Source organism: Neofelis nebulosa, chromosome 17, assembly GCF_028018385.1.
Source record: "Neofelis nebulosa isolate mNeoNeb1 chromosome 17, mNeoNeb1.pri, whole genome shotgun sequence".
Classification (NCBI taxonomy): Eukaryota; Metazoa; Chordata; class Mammalia; order Carnivora; family Felidae; genus Neofelis; species Neofelis nebulosa.
The window spans coordinates 14,617,294-14,640,150 of NC_080798.1; the positions used below are offsets into that span (position 1 = coordinate 14,617,294).

At 55.5% G+C, this 22,857-nt stretch overlaps 1 protein-coding gene and 1 long non-coding RNA gene across 5 annotated transcripts in view; one reads left to right on the forward strand and one right to left on the reverse strand.

Moving 5' to 3' along the window:
• Positions 1-22,857, forward strand: part of AKT2 (AKT serine/threonine kinase 2) — a 51,694-nt gene that overhangs the window by 810 nt on the left and 28,027 nt on the right. The window contains exons 1-2 of one of the 4 annotated variants that reach the window (XM_058709766.1): positions 16,346-16,474; positions 19,678-19,807. The exons of 1 other annotated variant lie outside the window; for it this stretch is intronic. In XM_058709766.1, the coding sequence (XP_058565749.1) occupies positions 19,762-19,807 (46 nt within the window). In that variant the 5' untranslated portion in view covers positions 16,346-16,474; positions 19,678-19,761. Of the gene's footprint in view, positions 1-16,345; positions 16,475-18,830; positions 18,965-19,677; positions 19,808-22,857 lie in introns of those variants that run through there. 2 more of the 4 variants (XM_058709767.1, XM_058709765.1) reach the window with 2 other exon arrangements.
• On the reverse strand, positions 106-12,924 carry LOC131500482 (uncharacterized). Its single transcript, XR_009256310.1, has 3 exons — positions 12,803-12,924; positions 11,055-11,137; positions 106-1,390 (listed from the first exon to the last, which is right to left on the reverse strand). It is a non-coding gene; the product is annotated as an uncharacterized LOC131500482 (long non-coding RNA).

Genomic DNA, 22,857 nt, shown 5'->3' on the forward strand with positions numbered 1-22,857 from the left:
GTGGGTGGGGCTTGGGGGTTTACCCTGAGCTAGAGCACGGAGGATCGCTGTTGAACTTGTTGATGACTTTGGGGGGAAATTGTATGGTCACTGGGATTGTTGTTTGGTCACTGGGACTGTTGTCTACCGCAGAACCTTTTCATGTTATTAAGCTTTATTTTAAGGTGTGTGGGGTACCCCTGGAGCAAATCCTTTGATTCTGTGGGCAGGAGATGTCTTGGAAGCCACTGTCTGAAGGTTCCTGGGCTTTCTGCTCCGTATTAGGGAGGGGAGGAGGTACTGAGCTTAGATTTGAGGAGCCATGTCCGCTGGATCTGCTTGGTAAGCCTTAGGAGGAAGGAGTGTTTAGAAGAACACCTTTTCTGACAAGGCAAGGTGGCTGGGGACATCTTGGTCCTTGGGATTCTGCAGACCTGCATCCTCTCATTTAGTGGCCGCTTGGGCTCAGCAAGAGGCCTCTGCTAGAGTAATCAGGTGGGTCCTCTGTGGTCTGCCTTTCAACCTTGTTCACTTTTCTCCTCACAGAGAAGCACTGGGAGTTCAGTCCTGGCCAGACCTTGTGGTGGGGGTGGGGGTGGGGGGTGCAGATGAGCCAGGTGCCCATCAGGCCAATGCAGATCATGGTGGGCTCCTCCATCCTGGCCACGAGGCTGTTTGTGTCTCCCCTAGGGTAGCTGTACAGCCTTCTGTCGCGTGCCATGTTTACGCTCCCCACCAGGCGATAACAGTTGGCTTCACCATTAGGCGGCCGTGAGGCTGAGTGCTGTTTTCCCAGCTGTTCCTCTCTGCAGAGGCCAAGGGGATTTGGGTGGGGGGACCCTGGCCCAGCCTGACCCTTCAGATTTCTCTGAAGGACTTCGGGTAGCCAAATCCCCCACAGATCTCGTTTCTCACTGTGGTCACTGGGTGGGTGCTTGGAGCCACTGCCCCTGCTCCCTAGGCCAACTTGTGACCTTGGCTTTCCTGGTAACCTTTGCCCTGGGTCTGGAGTTCCCGGGAGGGCTGGCTGTAGTCCCTGATTGACCTGGCTAACGTGGGCTGGTGATACGGTCAAAGGGGGCAGATGGTTGCTTCTGGTCTACATCATCGGCTTCCAAGCTGCCTGGCTTCTGTGGTTGTGGTTCCTAGAGAATGGCCCTGGAGTCTCTTCGAGACCGTGGTGGCTCTGTAGAATTTTTCTCCACCTGGGGTTTGTTTCTCTGGTTTCCTGCCAACTTTTAGAGGGTTTGCTGGATGGGGTTGACAGCAGCAATAAAAACAATAATCGTGAGATTGATGGCTGATGTTTATCGAGTGGATTCTGTGTGCCACACACTATTCAGAATGCTTCACATGGATTAGCGTGCTGAACACTCACATCCTAGAGCCACACGTACTGTTGTCACGATCTCTGTTTTAGAAGGGGAAACGACAGACAGGCAAATCTTTTCCAGAGCCAGTGAACACACATCCACTGTTATGTCAGGCATGCGGCAACCCTTTTAGACCCATGACCTCATTTAAATCTCAAAACACACTTATGGGGTAAGTATGAAAATGCCTGTTTTTTAGAGTCCTAAGAGCTAGGTAGGCGTGTGATGCCCATTTTACAGATATGGAAACTGAGACACTGAAGTGAAATGATTTTCCTGCTGTGTCACAGCCAGAAGTAGTAGAACCGTGACGGGAACCCATGGGCCTGGTTGGCCTCAGTGAACCTCTTGTTGACAACATAACTAGAGCGGTGGGTTAGTTGCCCCCCCACCCCGGGGGTGGATATGGTGTCTCTCTCCATTTTGAGGAATGAGACACTGGGGCTCAGAGGAAGAATCGCTTTGCCCTCTGTCAGACCCTAGGCGGCAGGCTGGGCTTTGAACCCAGGTCAGCTTGCCCCTGGTGTCATGCGTTCTTTGTTCACCAGGTGCCAAGCTGGAGTGGGTCTCTGTCACCTCCAAAGCCCTGCCCTGGACCCTGCCAGCTGCACCCTTGGGCCTGCCCTTCCGTTTAGCCTGGGAGCCCAGGACTCTGGGGCAGCCAGTCCAGCGGTTCTGGACTTGCTGGTGAAACTTGGTCCCCCCACTCAGAGTTGAGCCAGAGCGTCTTTGAAGCTGGTGCATAGTGTGTGCTGGGAGCCAGGAGAGAACAGCAGGGGAGACATGCAGGGGATGACCTAGCTACCAGGGGCCCTGGTGTTAGATGTCCCTGCACAAGATGGTGTGGTGGGCCTGTGTGCAGGTTCTGGTGCCGTCACATTCTGGCGGTGTGACCTTGGGCCACAGTGTTCACCCCTTGTGCAGTGGGCTCTGAACGGCCCCCACTGAGGCTGCTGTGCGGATTTCATGAGTCAAGCCACGAGAAGCTTCTAGAATGGTGCGTGGCACTGCGCAGGTGCTCAGTCGGCAGTCCTGAGGGCATCCTCAGGGTGTCCTTCCCCCCACCCTACCCTCAGTCCTCTCAGGGGTCCGGGTGTCCAGCTCCCTAGCCTGGCCCAGCCAGAATCCAGGAATCCGTGTCCTGGTTTCTAACCCCTGTAAAGAGCTGCACTGAAGTGATTATCTGAGCATGGGGTTCCGACCCGGCCCTACCACTCCCTGGCTCTGTGACCTTGAGCAGGTTCCTCAACCTTTCTGAGCTTTCATTGTCTGTGTCTTGGGATGAGAATTCCCCTTGGTAGGTTGTTGTGAAGGGTAAATGGGTTGATTTGTGGAAAGCGTTTATAGCCCTGCTGGCCTAACAGTCTCCAGCAAACGTTTCCTGTTCTCACTATTTCAGAAGAGTGCCTGACACACGATGAGCCCTCAGATTATCTTAGCAATTGTAATTCTTCATTATTTCTGCTAGGATTCTGAAGGCCCTTCCCCGGTTACAGATCCCTTGTCAGGGAACACCGGGAGGAGGGCCTGGCTGAAATTAGCATCTCCATTTTCCCAAGGAGGAAACAGGTTTTGGAGGGTTGGGGCGGGGGTGGGGATGTATAATCAAATAAAGAGTGGCGAATGCAGTACCCAGGCTGCCTCCTCCTCCCACACAGTTGCTGCCCAGAGCTCCTCCGAGGTCAGACTCTACCTAGCTCCTTTTCAGACGGCAGGCTCTTTCTAACCCTCCTTCCTGTATGTGCTTTTATTGAATCTCCGCCACAGCCCACCAGGAGTAGCAGGAAGGGCCTTGACCCAGGTGAGAACAGCCCTTTTGAAGGCTGAGGCAGAAGGTTGGGTGTGAGCAGGGTGAGTAGCAGAAGTGCTGGAGGGAGTCACCTGTGCAGAGCCACGTGGGGGGGCGGGGGGGGGGGGGAGAAGTGTGCATTTGACCCCTAAGGCATTGCAGAGCTGAAGAAGCTTTTCGGTGATCCGCTATCATTTATCGAGCACCTGCTGTGTGCAGGTGCCAGGGTCATGGTGGTACACTCAACAGAGGCGCCACCTCCATGGAGCTGAGGGAGACAAGCCCTAAAACTGGTGAAGAAATGACAGGTTAAAGGGAGGTGCCGGGCAATGGGTTAAAATGAGGTGTGACTGGGAGCTTCCTTAGTTGAGCTGTCAGGAAGGCCTCGGAGCTGATCCCAGCTGATCCCAGATCGACCGGGTGAGTGAGGAGAAGGAACAGCCTTGGGGCATGGTGGAGGGGAACCACAGTGCTAGAGTTGAATGCTTGGCGAGGCCAGGGACCTGTGGCACAGAGGCCTCAGTGAGGGGGCGGGTGTGGGAGGGGAGGCCAGGGGCTGCGAGCGGGCAGGGGTCAGAGCCTTGCAGACTGCTCTGAGGAGCAGCGTGGTCAGATTTAGAGGGTGCCTTTTGCCATAAGAGGTTCTCACTCAGACTTTTGCCTGGGGTGGGGGGTGGATTTTAGAGCCGGTCAGGGAGTTTCACATGCCTCCCACTTCCCCCTTGAGTAGAATCACTGCCTTAGAAACGGCCAAGAGTGATGGTGGCCTCCCTCCTCTGTGGTTTTCACACCGCATTCCCCAGGGCCCATGGCTGTTCCGTTTAGGGACAGATGGGGGGAGGCTTGGTGAGGTGATTTGTGCCTACCCCTCCCCAATGCAAACAGCTGGGCTTAATATTAAATAACCGTGCAGAACAACGGCGATACCTGATGAAGGCTCGACTGATTCTACCTTCCACTCAGCTTGTATGCCAGAGGGCTTGCCACATTCCTGGTGTGGCTCTAGAACTTGGAAGACCGGACCTTAGGGGCCTACCTTCTAGTGGCGACAGGTGTCCAGCAAACAAATCTGTGGCGGGATATCAGTTTGTAATAAGTGTTACGAAGGCAAACTGAATAGGGATCAGGGGAAAGAGAGTGTGGGGATATTACTGTGTTTTAGCTGGGGTGATCAGGGAGGGCCTCCTGGAGGAGGTGACATGTAGGTAGGGATTAGAGTGCTGTAAAAGGAGCATGGGAAGACTTGAGTGAAGGTCCCTTAGATTGAGGAGGAATCGGCTCTGATTCCCACCTCGCAGAAGCCTGGAGAACCTTGGTAACCTGTGCCGGGCCTGGCAGTGTTGGGGATGGGCTCTGAATTTGGGCAATGTGGCTCCAGAGTCTTCCCAAACCAGCAAGGTGCTTGGTAATTGTGGGTGAAAGTGGCTTCTAATCCTGCACCTGAGCCTCATACTTAGTGCAGTAAGAGGGGCCAGGCTGTCTCTGAACTGTCTTCCTGGAAGGAGTGGAGACCCTCAGAGCAAACCTCCTGGGGTCTTTCTCCTGGGGAGAAAGCCTTTAGGGTGGGAAGGGATGGAAAGGAGTGTCTTTTGCAGTTGATCTCCAGGCCTCTGGAGGACTAGGGACACCCCTCCCTGGGCCTCTCTTCAGCTTCCCAAGAGCTCTCAGTGGAAGGCTCTCAACCACCAGGCCTCTGGGCTGCACGGTGGGGTGGTTCCGTGGCAGGCTCTTCTGGACAACCAGCCAAGCAGCAAGAGGCCCAGCTAGGGGAGACAGCCCTGGGAGCAGGACCAGGAGGGAGGGAGCGAGGGAGCGGGGGTGGGGGGGTGGGGGGGGCTGGGGGGGTGGAAGGGGCGGGGGGGGGTGGGAGCTTGGGCCTGGCCCCCCTTGGGGGCAGGACCCACCGCCAACTCAGCACCCGCAGCAGAGCCTGGCTGCACTGGGTGCGTGAAGCAGGGGACAGCAAGACGCTCCGGGGTTGGCTAAGGGAAGACCTACATGTAGAGGTCCATGCAGGAAGTTCCTCGAGCCCAGCCGTTCTGCCCAGGAAGCTCGTCCGCAGATGTTGTTTCTAAGGGTGAGGCCAGAAATCCAAGCCTGCCTTGGTTTGCCACCTCGTGAGCCCTTTCCGAAGGGACTGGGGCAGCTGCCGCTCTGTCGCCTCTCTCCCTAGCCCTCCCTGGCCTGATTTCAAGGTCTTCATCATAAGGTGGGTTGTTGCGTCGTGGTCCGGGCTGACCTGGGTTTGCACCCTGCTCCTGGCCTCTCCCTTGGTTGCTCTGGAACCCTGGTGTCCTTGTGTCAACTCTTTGAGGTGCATTTTGCTCAGTGGAAATGGGAACATCCCCTCCAAGCGGGACTGTAGGGTGGATTCAGGGATCTCATTTGTCAGAAAGTGCTTGACGTGGGGCCTCCTGGGACGGTGCTCCAGTGGATCCGTGCTGCCGCTGGAGATGGTCAGCCGGGGTCAGGTTGGGCATCTGAGAGCAGCCAAGGGGCTCTGGATGCAACCAGCCTGGGCTTGTTGGTGGACCGGTGGGAGGAGGTGGCAGGCCGATTAGCTGAGTGAGGTTCCTGCCGGGGAGGGCTAGGGAGGAATATTCATCACACCCGTCACCAAGGCCCCCTGGCCCCCCTCAAGCCAGACATGATGCTGAGCAGCCTGCGCATGTGTTGAGCTCCGGCACAGCAGCCTATGAGTGGGTAAGAGTCACTGCCATTGGTAGTTAGGAAACCGAGGCACAGAAAGCCTCATAGAATGCTGTGTTGCCGAGAGCTAGCAGGGTGGCCTTTTTGTGCTGGGCCCTGCTCTGGGACCTAAGGCCTGAAGCGCCTGCTCTCACCTGTCCTCACCATGACCTGGGAGCTCAGTGTAACTTTCCTCCCGTTTTATAGATGAGCAAATGAAGGCCCATGCAGGTTATTAGATTTGCCCAAAGTCACAGTGTTAGTTGGTAACAGACATGAAATTTGAACCCAGCTCTATCTGGGGTTAAGTTTGCTTCTTTAAGACTGACTCTTCTGCCTCTGATCAATGCCATGGCCACTGTTTCTGAGGTCATTAGTTGTGGTGGTGGTGTTTTTAAAAATACTTTATTTTGGGGGGCGCCTGGGTGGCTCAGTTGGTTAAGCATCCAACTGAGCTTGGCTCAGCTTATGATCTCACAGTTCGTGGGTTCGAGCCCTGCGTCAGGCTCTGTGCTGACAGCTCAGAGCCTGGAGCCTGCTTCGGATTCTGTGTCTCCTCTCTCTGTTCCTCCCCTGCTCACCTTCTGTCCCTCTCTCTCAAAAATGAATAAAGATTTTAAAAAATTTTAAAAAATATTTTATTTTTTATTAAAATTTTTAAATTTTTTTTTTTTTTTCTTTGAGAGATAAGGCGTGAGCCGGGGAGAGGCAGAGAGAGAGAGAGGGAGACACAGAATCTGAAGCAGGCTCCAGCTCCGCATTGTCAGTACAGAGCCTGATATAGGGCTTGAACCCACAAGTCTTGAGATCGTGACCTGATCCAAAGTCAGACATTTATTTTTTTATTTTTTTTTTTTTTTCAACGTTTTTTATTTATTTTTGGGACAGAGAGAGACAAAGCATGAACGGGGCAGGGGCAGAGAGAGAGGGAGACACAGAATCGGAAACAGGCTCCGGGCTCCGAGCCATCAGCCCAGAGCCCGACGCGGGGCTCGAACTCACGGACCGCGAGATCGTGACCTGGCTGAGGTCGGACGCTTAACCGACTGCGCCACCCAGGCGCCCCCAAAGTCAGACATTTAAATGATGAGCCACCCAGCCTCCCCTAAAGATTTTATTTTTAAATAATCTCTACACTCAATGTGGGACTCGAACCCACAACCCTGAGATCAAGAGTCGTACGCTCCACTGACTGAGCCAGCCAGACACCTCTCATTACTGTTGTTCCAAATGATCTTTTTTGTTTTCTTTTCTCCTAGACAAAGCCAGCACTAAGTAGGCCTCAGTTGTTCTGGAAATGACTGGATTAGCTCTGTTGGATCCCTGCTTTGGAGATGGGGTACAGCTGCCTCTCTCCACCCCCTAATGCCCAGAGAGCCCCGGCCTTGGCCAGCCTCTTCCTTTCCCTGAGCCAAGGGTGGGGGTGAAGGTTGGGAGGTACTCCCCTACCCCTGCCTTGGGGTCTGATTCCTGAAAGGCCTCTGGAGCCAGCCCGTGGCTATTTTTGATCATTTGTGTATCCCATTCTTTCACCAGATAATTTATCGAGTACATACTATGTGCCGTGTATAGTTTTAGGTGCCAGGGAGTGGCATCCAGTCTGCTGGAGGAGGCAGAGAAGTAGTGTTTGTTGTACAAGTGCTTGGTGCCGCCGAGGAAGGGGAACAGAGATCTGGCTGGACTTGGTGGGAGGGGAACTTGGGGAAGGCTCCCAAGGTGAGGCATTCAGGCCTTGACATGAAAACCCAAAGGAACGGGCCAGGCAGGGGTGCAGCATAGGTAAAGGTCCTGAGGTGGGATATGCCTCAGTGTGGTGACGCTTGAATACTTGCCACTGGAGCTGGGAGAGTGGGGTGGCGGGAGAGGAGGGTGGCAGGGCTCAGCTCTGGCAGGCAAGTCTGTGCTTCTCAGACTGGTGTCCAAAGACCTGGAGGGGGTGGGGGGTAGTGGCGGGTGTTAAGCATGTGTTTTTGTGGTAGTGTCTGCGACTTGTCTACTTTTTTTAGCTGTTTTCAACAAGTTAATATGGGCATGTCGTGAATCATCTGGATGATTCCTTTTAACCAACTAGTGACAGTATTAACATAGCTGCTCTTCCATAGCTCTGATGAACTAAGGCTCACGCTGGCCCTTGACTTTGGAGTTGGCCTTTGTGTCATTACCACCTCTTTTCCAAAGTGCTGGCTCCATCCCCAGCTGCGTTTGAAGCAGGTATCGTTGGGTCCCCATGATGACCCTGGATTGCCCCCCCCCCCCCAAAAAGACATCTTTTGAGATAACATAAGCACATGCTCAGGTTCGTAGTAACGTCCTGTTTTAGAGATGAGGACCCTGAAGTTCAGAGAAGCGACCTGTGTGGCCTGGAGGTAGTAGTCGGGATTTGACTTGACCAGCCCTCTGGGGGTGGATTTGGGCCTCTGAGCCCTGTCTCAGCTCTCTGGGCTGAGTGGGTCCGGGCTGGCAGTGATGGAGCCACATGGGAGCTTCTCTTCGGCAGGCTGGGGTCATCCAGCCCCTTGGGCCCCTTCAGCCTCCCACTGCTTCATCAGAGAGGTCCCGGACAGCTATACCTCCAGGAGGCCAGCCACTAGCCGTGTGTGGCTGGTTACGTTTTAGCGAATTAAGTGTAAATACAAGTAAAAATTCAGTTTTTTAGTTGCACTAGCCGCTATAGCTACATTTCCATTATTACAGAAAGTTCTGTTGGCCAGATCAGCCATCTCCTGCACTCACCCACTGCGTGATCTTGGGCATGTGATGTATTCTCCCTGGGTCTCAGTTTCCTCTTCTGAAGAATGGGGATAGTAATAGCATCTGCCTCCCAGGGTTGCTAGGAGAATTGATAGGAATCCAGACCCGGCACGTTGTGAGCACTCAGTAAATGTTAGCCATGGGTCAGACTGCCTGTTTGCTCCTAGGTGCCCTAGGGATGAGGAGGGGACTCACGCCACCAGACCCTGCCTCAAAGCTGCTGGCCAGGGAAACAGGCAGATGATGATATGGAGCAAAGCCTATGAGGCCGGAACCCCTCAGCCAGACCGGAGGGGGGCCTGGTGTACTTGTGCGCGCCTGTGTTTGTGTACAAGGCGGTGGGGGGGGGGTGGCCAGCGCCCGGGTTGCAGGGCGTTGGGGATGTGGGAGGGGATGTGGGAGGTGGGAGGAGACTCGGCCTCTTGAGTGTGGGCAGAGGGAGGTGGAAGAGGCACAGGGCTGGGACGGACGTGATCCAGTTTCCTCGCCTGCGTCCTGGCTGCCCAGCATTGGGTACTCAGTCGTTCTGTCCTCAGTTTCCTCTTTGGTAAAATGTGGGTCCTTGTGGTCCCCAAGTGAGCCAGAAGGTGAGGGTGTCGGGCCAGTGCATAGGGCTTCTTCCGGGGACAGCTGGAGAAGGCGGCTGTGATACAACCCCCGCCTCAGTGGGGCCAGGAGCTCCGCATCCCGCCTCACCTCCAGCCAGACAGTTCCCCATCTGTCCCTAAGAAACAGCCACAGCCCTTACGGTGAACTCCCAGGCCCTGCCCAGCCAGGCACCTCGGCTTCCGCAGTCACACGTGCCCCTTTCCCCTCCACCCTCCTGACTGGCTCTCGTGCAGGCCACCCCTGGCCTTGGTGCCACCCTCCTTCAGCCTGGAGTGCTCTTCCCCTCTCCCCTGGCCCCGTGGCTACCTCATCTCTCAGGTTTCTGCTCCCATTTCACCATCTCAGGGGGGCGTTTTCTGACCACCCTGGATAAAACTGGAAACCCTTACCCCTTCCCACAGACCTAGTCCTCGGTGTGCTGCTTTTATCCGTGACATTTGTCAACTTCTGTTACAGCATGTAATTTGCCTATTCATTTAGCTTCATTTTGAGGCCTGCCCACCCTCCCCCCCTTCCCCCCCAAACTCCCCCAGGGCAGGGAGTTCTGTTTTGGTCACTGCTGCCTCCTGGTGACTAGAGCACTGCTGACACGGCCTAAGTGCCAGGTTTGTGGAATGAATGAATTCAGGACTTTTTTGTTTTGCCTTTACTTGACACAATTCTGGCCCCAAAAGCTGGGATTGTGTTTGCTACCGCTACCCTTAGTTAATGAAAGCTCTAGGCCCGGCCTGTGGTGGGGACACAGTGGGGACCAGGACACTCCCATCCCTGCTTTGTGGAGCTCCCAGTCCAGTGAGGGAGGCACCATTACCCAGATAATTGTACAGGTGACTGAGCACATTAGACGTAAGTGCTGTGAGGGGACAGGTAAGGCTAAGGTCTGAGGATCTGTGACTCATTGTGGGGCAAGGACAGACGGGGGAGGCTTCCCTGAGGAAATGAGGATTTAGCAGGTAAAGATGGGTGAGCAGGGCCAGGTAGGGGACTAGTATGTGCAGAGGCCCTGGGGTGAGAGAGAGAGAGCGAGCAAGGAGTGTTCAAGGGACCAGGAGAAGGGGAAAGTGTGTGTGGGGGTGGTGCTGCTGATCGATGAGGCAGGAGAATAGGCAGGGGCCACTTCAGGTGGGCCCTTGTCTCCACAAAAGCCTTGGATGTGATCCCCAAGCAGGGGAGGGACAGGGTCAGAGCTCTGGTTGGAGGGTCTCTCACAGCTGCAGCCTGGTGCAGTCGGTGTGTTTGGAGCCCATGACCAGGCTGACTTCGATATCTGCCATGATTTCTGTGGGTGCTGCAAGGCCCTAGGTGGCGGGGTGAGGGGGAAGGTGTGGGGCGGGGGTGGCGAGGAAGAGAAGGAAATCTGCTCTGTGCTTATTCTTGTCCCGGTATCTTTTGCAGCCCGCCTACTCTTCAGTCTGCTTCCAGTCCTACCTGCACCAAGCAGACAGATGGGGCAGCTGAGGGGAGTGTGTGGTGTTTAAGAGAAAAAAAAGTATCTTTAATGCAGTCTTTGTACCAAGGAGGTAGAGTAGGTAAAAATTCATGTAGTACAGAGATGTGCGACGTGGGAAGTGAGGGTCCCTGTGTCTCCACCCACCAGAGGAAATAATAACACCTGATAGGTGTTGAACATTTGCCACATTGGCAAAGTTCAAAGGACTTTATGTGGATTAACTCATTTATGCCTCACAGCAGCCTTGGAGTGTGTACTGTTCTAATTTACAGATGGGGAAACTAAGGCAAGGAAAGGGGAAGTGATTTGCCCAAGGTCACACAGCAAGTGGCAGAGCTGAAGTTGAGGCGCATTTGGTCCCGGAGGCAACTTTGACTCCCGCCCCTATGCGTGCAATGTTTTGTTTAAACACTACCTCCTCCTGGCCTCCAGCCTAAGGTACTCTTCCCTGGAACATCCACTGTCGATGATGGGGTGACGGCTTTTCTGAAGACGATGCTGTAGAAGACAGTTACACTTGGACGGTGACAAGGACGACTGGCTCAAGAATGTCAGTGTGTGAGAAAGAATCAGAATTAGGCCGTGTGCTGTGTACTTGTTGGTGTTGCAGAAAAGGGATGAGGGGGCGGGGCGCCTGGGTAGCTCGGTCACTTAAGCATTCGACTTCGGGTCAGGTCATGATCTCACAGTTTGTGAGTTCGAGCCCCGCATCGGGCTCTGTGCTGACAGCTCAGAACCTGGAGCCTGCTTCGGATTCTGTGTCTCCCTCTCTGTGTACCCCTACCTCACTTGTGCTCTGTCTCTCTCAAAAATAAACACTGGGGGGGAGAAAGATTATAAAAGTGCCTGGGAGGGTCGAATTCACAGGTACCGAGCGCTCAGGTCGCCTGGCGTGTGCTGTGTGCTGAGTGCGACACAGGCGCTCATTCACTCTTTGGTGTGGTCACATCAGCCGCTACTACGGAGCCAGACCCCTGTGCAGGCACTTAGGTTGCTTCCGGGCTCTCACTGTTTCAGCAGCTACACCTTCAGTCGGGGGTGGGGGGGGGGGGTGACTTTGCCCCCAGGGAACATTTGGTAGTGGGGGAGGACATTTTTGATGGTCACAACTCAGGGGAGGGTGTGCCGTGGGCTTTAGCAAGTAGAGACCAGGAATGCTGCTAAACCTCCCTTGTGCACAGCGGCCCCCGTGACAAGAATTCTCGGGCCCCAAATAACACTCCTGCTGAGATTGAGAAACCCCGCTTTAGGACGACCTCTGTACGTTTTCCGAACCTCCTAAGCATTTTTTGCAGGAGAATTTCCGACAGGGACATTTTCCACTTCGTTAGTTTTGTTGAAGTGCCCTCCCAAAACGCGGAACCGGTTCACAGAGCTGTGGATGGCACATGAGGGAGTTGTTTCCCTCCGCTCTCCCCGTGAACCTTTCCTTCCAGATTCCCAGAAGCAGGTGCCGCCTGTTGAAGGACAGGTTCCTGTTGTCTTTGGATTATAATTTTTTTTAATGTTTATTTCTTCTTTTTTTTTTTTTTTTTTTTAATTTATTTTTGGGACAGAGAGAGACAGAGCATGAACGGGGGAGGGGCAGAGAGAGAGGGAGACACAGAATCGGAAACAGGCTCCAGGCTCCGAGCCATCGGCCCAGAGCCCGACGCGGGGCTCGAACTCACGGACCGCGAGATCGTGACCTGGCTGAAGTCGGATGCTTAACCGACTCCGCCACCCAGGCGCCCCAATGTTTATTTATTCTTGAGAGGGAGAGTGCAAGTGGGGGAGGGGCAAAGAGAGAGGAAGACAGAATCCTAAGGCTCCGAGCTGTCAACACAGAGCCTGATGCAGGGCTCGAACTCATGAGCCCAAGTTTGATGGTTAACCGACTGAGCCACCCCGGTGCCCCTGTTATCTTTGAATTTAATCTCCTGAGCAAGTCCTCCTCCAGGAGCTGTAGGGAAGGCAGACTAGAGGGCAGGCGACAGGCTCCTGGGGCTTGCAGCACAGGGAAGGAGCCCCACCTTGCTGTCTCCAGCTCCAGGAGATGCAGAGCCTCGGCTCCCCTCCTGCCTCCTTGTGCCATCTGTGCTGTCTGGCATAGAAACCAGGTCAGGGAGAGGGGGCCAGAGAAAAAAGAACTTGATAAATGGCAAGGAAAGGAATCTAACTTACTCTGAGCCTGTTCTGGGCACAGGGCTTCACTCTGCACATTCATTCCACAAATACTTACGAAGCACCCACTGTATACCCGGCACCCTGCAAGGCTCAGAGGATCCAGCAGGCCCAAGACAGGCAAGAGCCCCTGCCCTTACCATGCCGACATCATAGTGGGGGGAGGTCGACAATAAGCTATAATAACTAAGTAAATACATATGGTCACGCCAGCAATAAAGTGCTTATAGAGAAAAATAAAGGGTAAGGGGAGGTAGGGTGGGTGCTCCCTTTTGTCTAGGAGGCTTCTCAAAGAAAGTGACCTGAGCAGAAGCTGAAGAAAGTGGGGTGGGGCCCTGCAGATACCAGGGAGCAGAGCATCCCAACTGAGGGGCAGCAGGTGCAAGGGCCCTGAGGTGAGGGTGTCCTGGTGTGCTGGGGGAGCCACAGGAGTAGGCATCGTCGAAATGGAGTGTGTTTAGAGAAGTAAAGGGAGGACCGTGCAGACCTCATAGTGTTCAGAGGCTCCTGTAAGGCCTCTGACTTTTGCTCTGTGTAAGATGGGGACACGGGAGCGTTTGAGCACAGGAGGGATGGGCTCTGGCTCAGGTAGTCACAGGATCCCAGACTATAGATGTGAGGACAGAAGCACGAGAGCTCAGCGAGGCTTTACAACAGCCCTACCCCCTCGCCAAGCAGCCCTACTCTTACAAATGAGGAGACAGGTTTGGAAGGACCCTTCCCGGGGCCTGGTCCCTTCCCAAGGCTGCCACTAGGGCCTCTCCTCAGTGGCCCTGCATCGTCTTGTAAGTTGCCTCTCATGGATCTGACTCCAGCACTGTGAGATGAAGCTTCTGAAGGAGCTACTGCAGTTTGGAAACCACTGAGCAATAAATAACACCCGTGAATCAAATAGATGGGAATAAAAATATCTTAAATAGGTTTTTTTAATGGTTTTGTTAAGTTTATTTATTTTGAGAGAGAGAGGGGGGGACACAGGGAGGGGCAGTGAGGGAGGGAGGGAGAGAGAGAGCCAAGCAGGCTCTGAACCGTCAGTGGAGAGCCAGATGCGGGGCTTGAACTCACGAACCGTGAGATCATGACCTGAGCCAAAACCAGGAGTGGTCACCTAGCCAACTGAGCCACCCAGGTGCCTCTTTTTTTTTTTTTTTTTTTTTTTTAAATGTTTATTCTTGACAGAGAGAGAGAGATAGAGCATGGGCAGGGGAGGGGCAGAGAGAGAGGGAGACACAGAATCCGAAGCAGGTTCCAGGCTCTGAGCTGTCAGCACAGAGCCCGACACGGGGCTCTAACTCACAGACCGTGAGATCATGACCTGAGCCGAAGTTGGACGCTCAACCTACTGAGCCACTCAGGCACCCCAGGTGACTCTGTCTTAAAGAAGTTTTAAAATAAATTATCATAGAGCGTTTGAGACATAACGATAGAGTAAGTCAGTGACACTCCTGTAGTCAGCGGCTATTTAAACAAACAAAAGCTTGCCAGAGTGGTCCGAGCCTCCTTGGAGACCCCTGTTCAGTCGCCTTCCCCTGTCACTGTTCAGAACAGATCACTGCGAGCAGCGGTTTTCATTCCCATTCAGCTTGCTTCTGTGCAGAGCTGAAGGTACCCTGCCCCCACGCCCGCAGGCTGTGGGGCTGGGGATGTGCTGTCTGCTCCCTCCTGGGGTGTATGTCCCATCTCCAGTGGGATCATTGTAGACATGGGAGCACTACAGTCACAGAGGGTGTCACTTGCCTGTGGCCACACAGCTGGGAAGCCAGCAGAGCCTGGGGTTGAAATTCCGATCCTCTGGACCCCTGATTGCTCCTTCTTACTCAACTGGTGACGCGGTGTTCTTGAGGGGGAAATCCAGGCAGAGCATCCTTGGGGTGGGCGAGCCCTGGAAGCCAGGAGCCCCGATGTCGGCTTCCCGCATTCTCTGGACTGTCTAACCCAGCTTCTTTTTTTAAGCGCTGTGTGTGTGTGTGTGTGTGTGTGTGTGTGTGTGTATTTTTGAGAGAGAGAGAGAGCGTGCTCAAGCATGGGGTGGGGGGTGGGCAGAGGGAGGAGACAGGATCTGAAGCAGGACTGTTCTGACAGCAGAGAGCCTGATGCAGGGCTTGAACTCGCTGTGAGATTATGACCCGAGCCAAAGTTGGATGCTTAAACAACCAGCTGAGCCACCCAGGCGCCCCCCCACCCAGCTTCTTTTTTTATAGTTGTTGTTATAAAATACAGAAAAATACATTAAGCCCATTTTGTATGGTACAGTATAACAAATGGATGCAGAGCAGAGGCCTGCGTAACCACAAGAGAGTATGGTCAGCTCCCAGAAATCCCCCCTCCATTGCTCCCAAAGCTACCTGCTCTCCTGACTTTTGCAGATTTGTTTCCTTGACGTTCTGCACTTTTTTTTTTAATGCTTATTTATTTTGAGAAGGGGGGGGTGAGTGGGGAGGGGCAGAGAGAGAGAGGGAGAGAGAGAATCCCAAGCAGAGCCCAGTGCGGGGCCTGAACTCACACAAACAGTGAGATCGTGGCCTGAGCCGAAGTCAAGAGTCAGGCACTCAACCGACTGAGGCACCCAAGTGCCCCATCTGCATAGTTTTATGAGTGAGAAGCGCACCCCTAAACAAGTGGTGTGACGTTGTCTGTTCTGAACTTGCTGTGAATGGACTCACACTTGATGTGTTGCTTTGTGTCCGGTTTCTTTTATTTCACTGTGACCTGCTTACACTTTGTCCCTGTTGTATGTGTCCGTAGTAAGTGGAGGAACGTTCTGCTGTATGAATTTACCACTGCTTGTCCATTCTCCTGTGGGTAGGCATCCGGTCTGTTTGCAGATGGGGGGGTACTGTGAGTGTTGCTGTTGTATGTGCCCTTTGATAAATACACACACTCCTTTCTGTTGAGGGTTTGTGGGTTAGGGATTGCTGGGTCATGGGGTAGGCATATACTGAGTTTTAATTTTTACTGCGAGTTTTCCATGGTGGTTGAACCATTTCATACTTAACGCTGGGAGGTATTCCTTTGTATCCTTACCAACTCTTGGCATTGTCAGTCTTTAAAATTTCAGCCATCCTAGCAGGCGATTTTAATTCACATTTCCCCCTAACTAATGAGACGGTGTGCGTTCCTTGGTTGTGTGAGCGTCCTCTCTTGTGAAGTGCCCTTGCTCTTTTCGCCTTGCCTCCCGGGCGGCTCACCTTGAGCCTACAAGCTGCAGATGTGGTCCAGACCCTCAGCGGACTCAGGCCTGGACACTCAAGGAAGCAGCCAGTGGAGATGGGGCCATACAGGCACTCCCTGCCGTGGGGTGTGTGGCCTGCGGGCCAGTGGCCAGGGCAGTCCCCTGCGGGCTGACACCTGGCTTCCAGAGGCTGTCCTCTGTCCTCCTGCCTGGGCGTCCTCCATCGGCAGCTCCCCAGGGAGCAGGCCATCCTCTTGGCTTCGGTGCCTGGTGTTTCATCACCTCTGGACTGCGTCACAGACACCTCAGCTGAGGCGCCACCCTCAGTGGGAGGACGGGGCAGGATCCAGGCAGGACGTAGGGGATCTTCCAGTTCCTCCCCCTGCCCTTGCTCAAGCTGCTGCGGGCTTCTTAGTTGCTGAAATGAGAACGTAAAACGTGGCCCCGGTGTGCCGAGCAGCGGCCAGGGCTTCCACCACTCCTCAGCTGGGAGACCCAAGGTAAACGGCTTACACTCTCTGAGCTTCTGCCCTCCCCCAGGCACGGTCACGGCCCCCCTGCTGGGGTGGTTGGGAGCGTTCAGGAGAGACTCCGTGAGGGCACCGGCACCCTGCTTGTTCAAGGCCGCCCAGCTGGCAGTGGCTCTCGGACTCTGTAACCCTGACCACTCTTGGCCACACCTGGCTGCCTTTGCTTTTCTCTGATCATGGTGGCTACGTGTTGTCCGTTCACTGGGGGCCAGGCAGTAGGCTGAGCCTCTGCGCACAGCAGGTGCTTCAGTGTGGCCGACCGCCCGAGACGTGCAGAATCATGGAGGTAAAGTCGCGGGGCTGGTGGGGGGGGGGGGGGGGGAGGGCGGAGATTGGACACTAGGCCCCCCTGTCCTGTCTTTCTGTACCCTCCCTTCCTTTGGACTTGGGTTCTCCATCCCGGTTCTTTGGAACTTCCGAACTGAGCTGGTCCCAGGGAAAGCGCAGTGTCGGCCCCTGCATCAGGGAAGGAATTCTCTAACTTGCCACCACCACCTCACGCAGGCCCCCAGCATTCTCCCCGCCCCCCTCTCCTGGCTCCTTACCCTGTAGCCACACCGGCCCCTTGGCAGTTCTTCACGCTCTACAAGTACTTCCTGCCTCCGGGGCTTTGCACTTGCTCTTCCCCTGCCTGAAATTCTTTTCCCTTCGTGTCAGCATGGCTCACTCCCTCCTCATGAGGCCCCCACACCACACGGCTAACGTAGCACCCCGTATTCCCCGCCATCCTTCCCTCTGCTTTACTTTTCTCAGCGCCTCGCCACCGGCTGATAGTGTTCTGCATGTGCCTATGTGTTACCTGCCTGCCCTACCACAACGTGAGCTCCGTGAAGTCAGGGGCTGTGTTTTACTGATGATTCATCTCTGGTACCCAGGGCAGTGTCTGGAGCTTAGGACATGCTCGGAGAAGATTGGTGGTGTGAATAGACTCTGGAGATGTTTCCGTGGCCGGGAAGCCTTTGGGGAGACTTTGGTTCATTTACTGTGTTCTCGGCAGATATCCACATGCTGTGCTGGTCCGCAGAATTAGCACTTTATAGGTGTTGGGAGAATTGGCCGAGGAGGTGCACAGAGAGCCCCAAGACAGCCTCTTGAGGTCAGGAAGGCTTCCTGGAGGAGGGAAAACCCACAGAAGGTGCAGGGGATGGAGGCCAGAGGGAAGGGTCTGAGGGACAGAAGGCTGGTAGAGGGAGGTGGGGAGGAGGGGCTGGAGAGGTGGGTAGCCCTGGCTGTAATAGTCATTGTTATGGTCATCAGGTGTTATTGAGAGCTTTCTAGGTGACATTAGACTCATGATGGAAAGGATTTTGTTTTCTGAGCACACTGGGGAACCCTGGAAGGGTTTTTAACCTGGAGGGCTGGGGCTGGATTTAGATGGAGTACACGGGTTGAGAGCAGAGGCTCAGGGCCCAGGGAGAAGGCCAGGGCAGTTGGGAGGGGTGTCAGGAAGCGGGTGGATGGACAGTGGGGACGACTGGGCCGAGCGGGGGCGGGAGGCAGCTGGAGTGAAGGTCAGCAGAGGCCGGGTCCTGAAGGGCCTTGAATCCTAAGTGAGGGAGCTTGGCTCTTTCCCGAGGCCAGTGGGAAGCCACGGAGGGTTTTCGAGTGGGGGAAGGACAGGGTCAGGTTGGGGGGGTCTAGCTGCTGAATGGGGGGCAGATGAAAGGGAGCAGTAACAGAGCAGGGATCTGGGGTGGGGGGACTTGAGGGAGAGAGCAGCACTGGACGTGAACCAGTGAGCCAGGCCACCAGGAGGGCGGGAGGCGGGGCAGGGCAGATTCAGAGACCGGTCACCCTGGAGGTGGAAGCCCGGGCTGGTTGGATGTTCAGGGTGGAGGGTCTGCAATGCTGAGTGTTCTGTCCGTGGGGTGTGAGCCACTTGGTGCTGGTCATGCCTGCTGTGGGAGGGAGCCCCCGTTGCTTGCTCCTGGCCCTGCCTTTGCAGCTCGGAGTCCAGAACGTGATTTCTCACCCCGCTGTTTACTTCCCTGTCACTGTCCATCTTGTCTTTCCTTTCGCTTCCTCCCACTTACCTCCCTACCCGGCCCGGGCCCGGGCAGCCTGCCACCGTCACATGCCAGGCAGTAGTGTGTCCGGCCCACCAGCTCCCCTGGGGCATGAGAGAAAGCTGATGCCCATGGTGTCCCTAGAGCCAGCTGCCACTTCTCCGGGGGCCGCTGTGGCTCCTGACCTGCTGTCCGCAAATAACCCCAGGCCGGGAAAGGCGAAAGGCGCCTTGGACTCCGTGGCCCCTGTCCAGGCCTGTGGCTCCAGGTAGGGGCCCAGCGGGCGGCTGCCTCCTGCCCTTCTCCCTTCCACCCTGGGAACCTGAGACGAAGCCGGAGGCCTCGGCGTCTGTCAGTCTGTCGGCTGCTGGTCCCTGAGGACGGAAGTGCGGGTCTTGGGGAAGGGCCCACGGCCTCGGTTGAGCCCCCAGACTGACTCCTAAGCCCCAGACAAGTGCGTATGCAGTAGGTTGTCGTCTCCTTCAAGATCCTGAACGTTAGAGGCTTGTCTTCCCTCAGTCATCTGGTTGGGGGCAAAGAGGGGACCGAGGCTGAGAGAGTGACTCGGGGTGGCGTGGCGCAGGGGGTTTGGGGCACTCGGTTTGCCAAGGGTGGTAGGTTGGAAGGAGGGGAGGGGCGGAGGGAGAGAGAGGGTGCATGTGTGCGTGCGTGTGTATTGGGGGGGGGGGGCAGGCAGATGCTGGTGGCTTTGAGCAATCCCTCCGATGCCCAGGGCTGTCTGATTCATCCCAGGTTACCTCAGCGTGGGGGCCTGGGAGCGACATGGGGTGGAGCCGTGGTTCCCTTTCCTCCAGCCCAGTGTGGGGTGAAGGTGGCTGGAAGGGCTGCCTCTGCTCAGCAAGGCCTGCACGTGGGCCAAGGAGCCGCCCAGGAGCCGCCGGGCCCTCCAGAGTGAGGTCCCGAGGGCGGGGGCAGGCTCCCCCCAATCCCCAGTTGGAATCCCTGAGGACAAGGCCACATCTTCCCCCTCACACTGGGCTGTCCTTGTGGCTCCACCCTGCAGAGCACCCCGAGCACAGAGCACAGCCAGCTGGTGGGGTGGGGGGTGGGGGGCAGAGCCTGGCCGCCCTGAGGGTAGGGGCTGCGGCCCAGCCGGGCCGGCCGAATCCCTCTCGCACTCTGATGGGCTCTTCTCTTGTCTTGCAGACTGTGCTCTGTCCACCGCACCTCCTGCATGTCCTGCTGCCCTGAGCTGTCCCAAGCTAGGTGACAGCGTGTTACGCTGCCACCATGAATGAGGTGTCTGTCATCAAAGAAGGCTGGCTCCACAAGCGTGGTAAGGGGCTGCTTTCGTCCACTGGATTGCGTGTCTCCCCTTCTATCTTGGCTTTCCTTCTGGCGGCTGGTGCCCGGGGAGGCAGAGGTACAGGGTCTTTACAGCCCGAGGAGCCTGCGTGCCGAGCCCCACCTGCCTGCCCCAGGCCAGGAGCTCCTTACAAGCCTGTTTCATGGAATCTCCTTCAGCAGCAGCCTAGGGAGCCACAGATCTGCCTGGGCCCCCCACATGGGCCCCCAGGCCAGATCTTGAGTCTGCCTCTATATTAGTGGTCTCATTCATAGCCCCATTTTATAAATGAAGAAACTGAGGCTCAGAGAGGGGAAGTCACTTCACTGAAGTAATACAGTGGGGTGACATCCCCCGTTCATTCTTTTAAGCATACACTCACTGAGTGTGTGTGGTGCGCCAGACCGTCCCAGGGTCCCAGGCTCCTGGGACATGTGGTGTCCTCATGGAGTTTATATTCCAGTGGGGGCTGGGGACAGTGAACAGAGAAGCAGATCTGTGATGCCAGGAGGTGATAAGTGCTGTAGTGAGAAGTAGGAACTCTGAGGTGAAGCCGCTCTGAGGAGGGGACAGTGAACAGAGCCCCAGAGGAGGGGAGCGAGTGAGCCACACACAGAGCTGGGCAAGGGGGTCCTAGGGAATGGGGCAGCAGGGATGAAGGTGGGAATGTGCTTGGTTGAGTTGGCCTGGGTGGCTGGAGCAGGGGGAGCGAGGGGGAGCTGAATGTGGCATCCAACCATGCTGGGCCTTGAAGGCCACGGGAGGGACCTTGGCCTTAACCCTGCAGGAGATCTGAGCCCAACATATCAGGAGCCAGGGCATGGCCTCCTCTGCTTGTACTGGTGGGCAACTGAGGCCCAGGGAGATGAAGTCATTTACAGCGAGGAGACTAACATCCTACATTGTAAGACCCCCGGGCCTCCTGTCCCCAGGAGCGTGGTGCTTACCGGCTTAGGGGGACAGCTGTCCAGGCGCTGCGGAGTAAAGGAGGCTGACTGTCTTGGCTTCTGTGGACCTTCTTGGGAGGGAGAGGGCCAAGCTTGGTGGCAGCGGTTCTCTGTGCACATCCATTCAGTCAACAAACACTTACTGAGCAGAGCCACTGTGTTCCAGGTACTGGCAATTCAGCAATGAACCAGACAGGCACAGATCCCCCTCCTTGTGTTGGTCTCACATTTAGTGGGGAAAGGTGGGTGGCACCGATGGATGAGCGTGGACAGTGGTGGTAAGGGCCGTGGAGAAAAATGGAGCAATGTGAGAAGGGGGTGTGGGAGGCAGTGGGGGGAGCTGTCGTAAACAAGGTGGGCAGGGAGGGCTTCACCAAGAAGGGACATTTGATAAAAATATGCAGGAGGCCAGAGAGCGAGCCCCACAGCTAACTGGGACAGGAGAGTGCAGGTGGAGGGGCCAACTGTGAGTCCAGAGAGGGAGTGGGCCTGGCGTGTTTGAAGAGGGCAAGGAGGCTGATGGGGCCAGCCCTGTGGGAACTGGGAGAAACACTCACCCGTCCTGCCTTGTCCCAGGCTGCAGACACAGCAGTGAGGAGGGGTGGAGGTGGTCCCCAGAGCCAGGCCTCCACCATCAGACTGAGCAGGGGAGACCCGTTTCCCACTGCCGTTTCAAGGCAGGGGTGGTATTTGAGTCACCTTGGTCCACCTGCCCAGGGTGGGCCCTGAGTCTGGGGCTGTCATTGGAACTTTCTGAACCTTGGCAGATGTCAAAGTTCTAACCCTGGTTCTGCCACTTCCTCTTGGTGACTGCAAGCAAGCTATGTCACCTCTGAGTCTTGGTTTCACATCTGTAAAATGGGTTAACAACCCAGACCTCTGACATACTCGGTTCCATGAGGGCAGGGATTTTATCTGGCTTGTTCCCTGTGGTATCCCCAGTGCCTAGAAAAGTTCTTGGCATGCAGTGGGTGCTCAGTAACTGTTGAGTGAATGTGTTGAGATTGTGTGTAGGTGGTATATACGTTAGGGTGTGCCAGGGTCTCAGGCTCCTGAGTCTCTCCAGGCCAATGGCTCACGGGGCTGCTCTGTGAGGGGCTTTGGAGGTGGCCAGAGAACTGTTGCCAGGGCGGGGCTTTGTCTCTGGTCTAGGGCTGCCCATGGCATTAAATGGGCTTCAGCCCCTCTTAGGCCTTCAGGGTCTCCATTCATGCTGCAGGGGGCCAGATGAGCTGTTGGGATGGCCCAGATGACACAGCCATCTTGGGTTTACACCAGGCACACCAATCATGTTGCTCCTGGGCCATTCTCCCACCCCCCCACCCCCCCACCCCCGCCCCTAACGTAAGCTCTAGGCCCAACATGGGACTTGAACTCACGACCTCGTGGTTAAGAGTTGCATGTTCTACCAACTGGGCAAGGAAGGTGCCCCCCATCACCCACCATTCTGAGCAGAGGCAGGCAAGGAAAGGTGGGCACCTGTGCCATCGCACCCTGCCTCTGGTGGTTAAAATAATAGAGCCCTAGTTTATCATGTGCCCATTCTGTCTGTGCCAGGCATGGGCTCTGCTCTAGGCAAGCCCAATTTTGATGCATTTCCAAACTGCCCTGTGAGGTGGGCACCATCTTACAGGCGAGGAAGCTGAGGCTCAGCAGGAAGACTGATTTGCCCCAGGTTTTGGCAGAGAGGTGGCTCTCTGATTGCAGAAACTGTGATCTCCAGGCCTGGCCCACAGGCTACCTCTTGCTGAGCAGGGTCTGTTCAAGGAACAGGCAAAGTGAGAGCACGACTCTTGGAGTCACTCATGCCATGTGTTGGTCCCCTTTCTGACACAGCCTCAGCACACCCTCTGCCAGTCCCCACCAGGCCAGCCCCTGTCTGCCAGTTTTGAGGCAGACAGTGTAGTGGTCAAGAGTGTAGACTCTGGATGGAGCAAACCTGGGTCCAACCGTAACTCTCCCAGTTGACAACTGCGAGCCTCAGGCAAGTAATAAAAACCTCTGGGCCTCAGTTTTCTCATCTGTAAAACGGGATTGTTGCGAGGATATTTTTCCTGGCCTTCTAGGTTTCTTTTCTTTTCCTCCCTCCTTGCC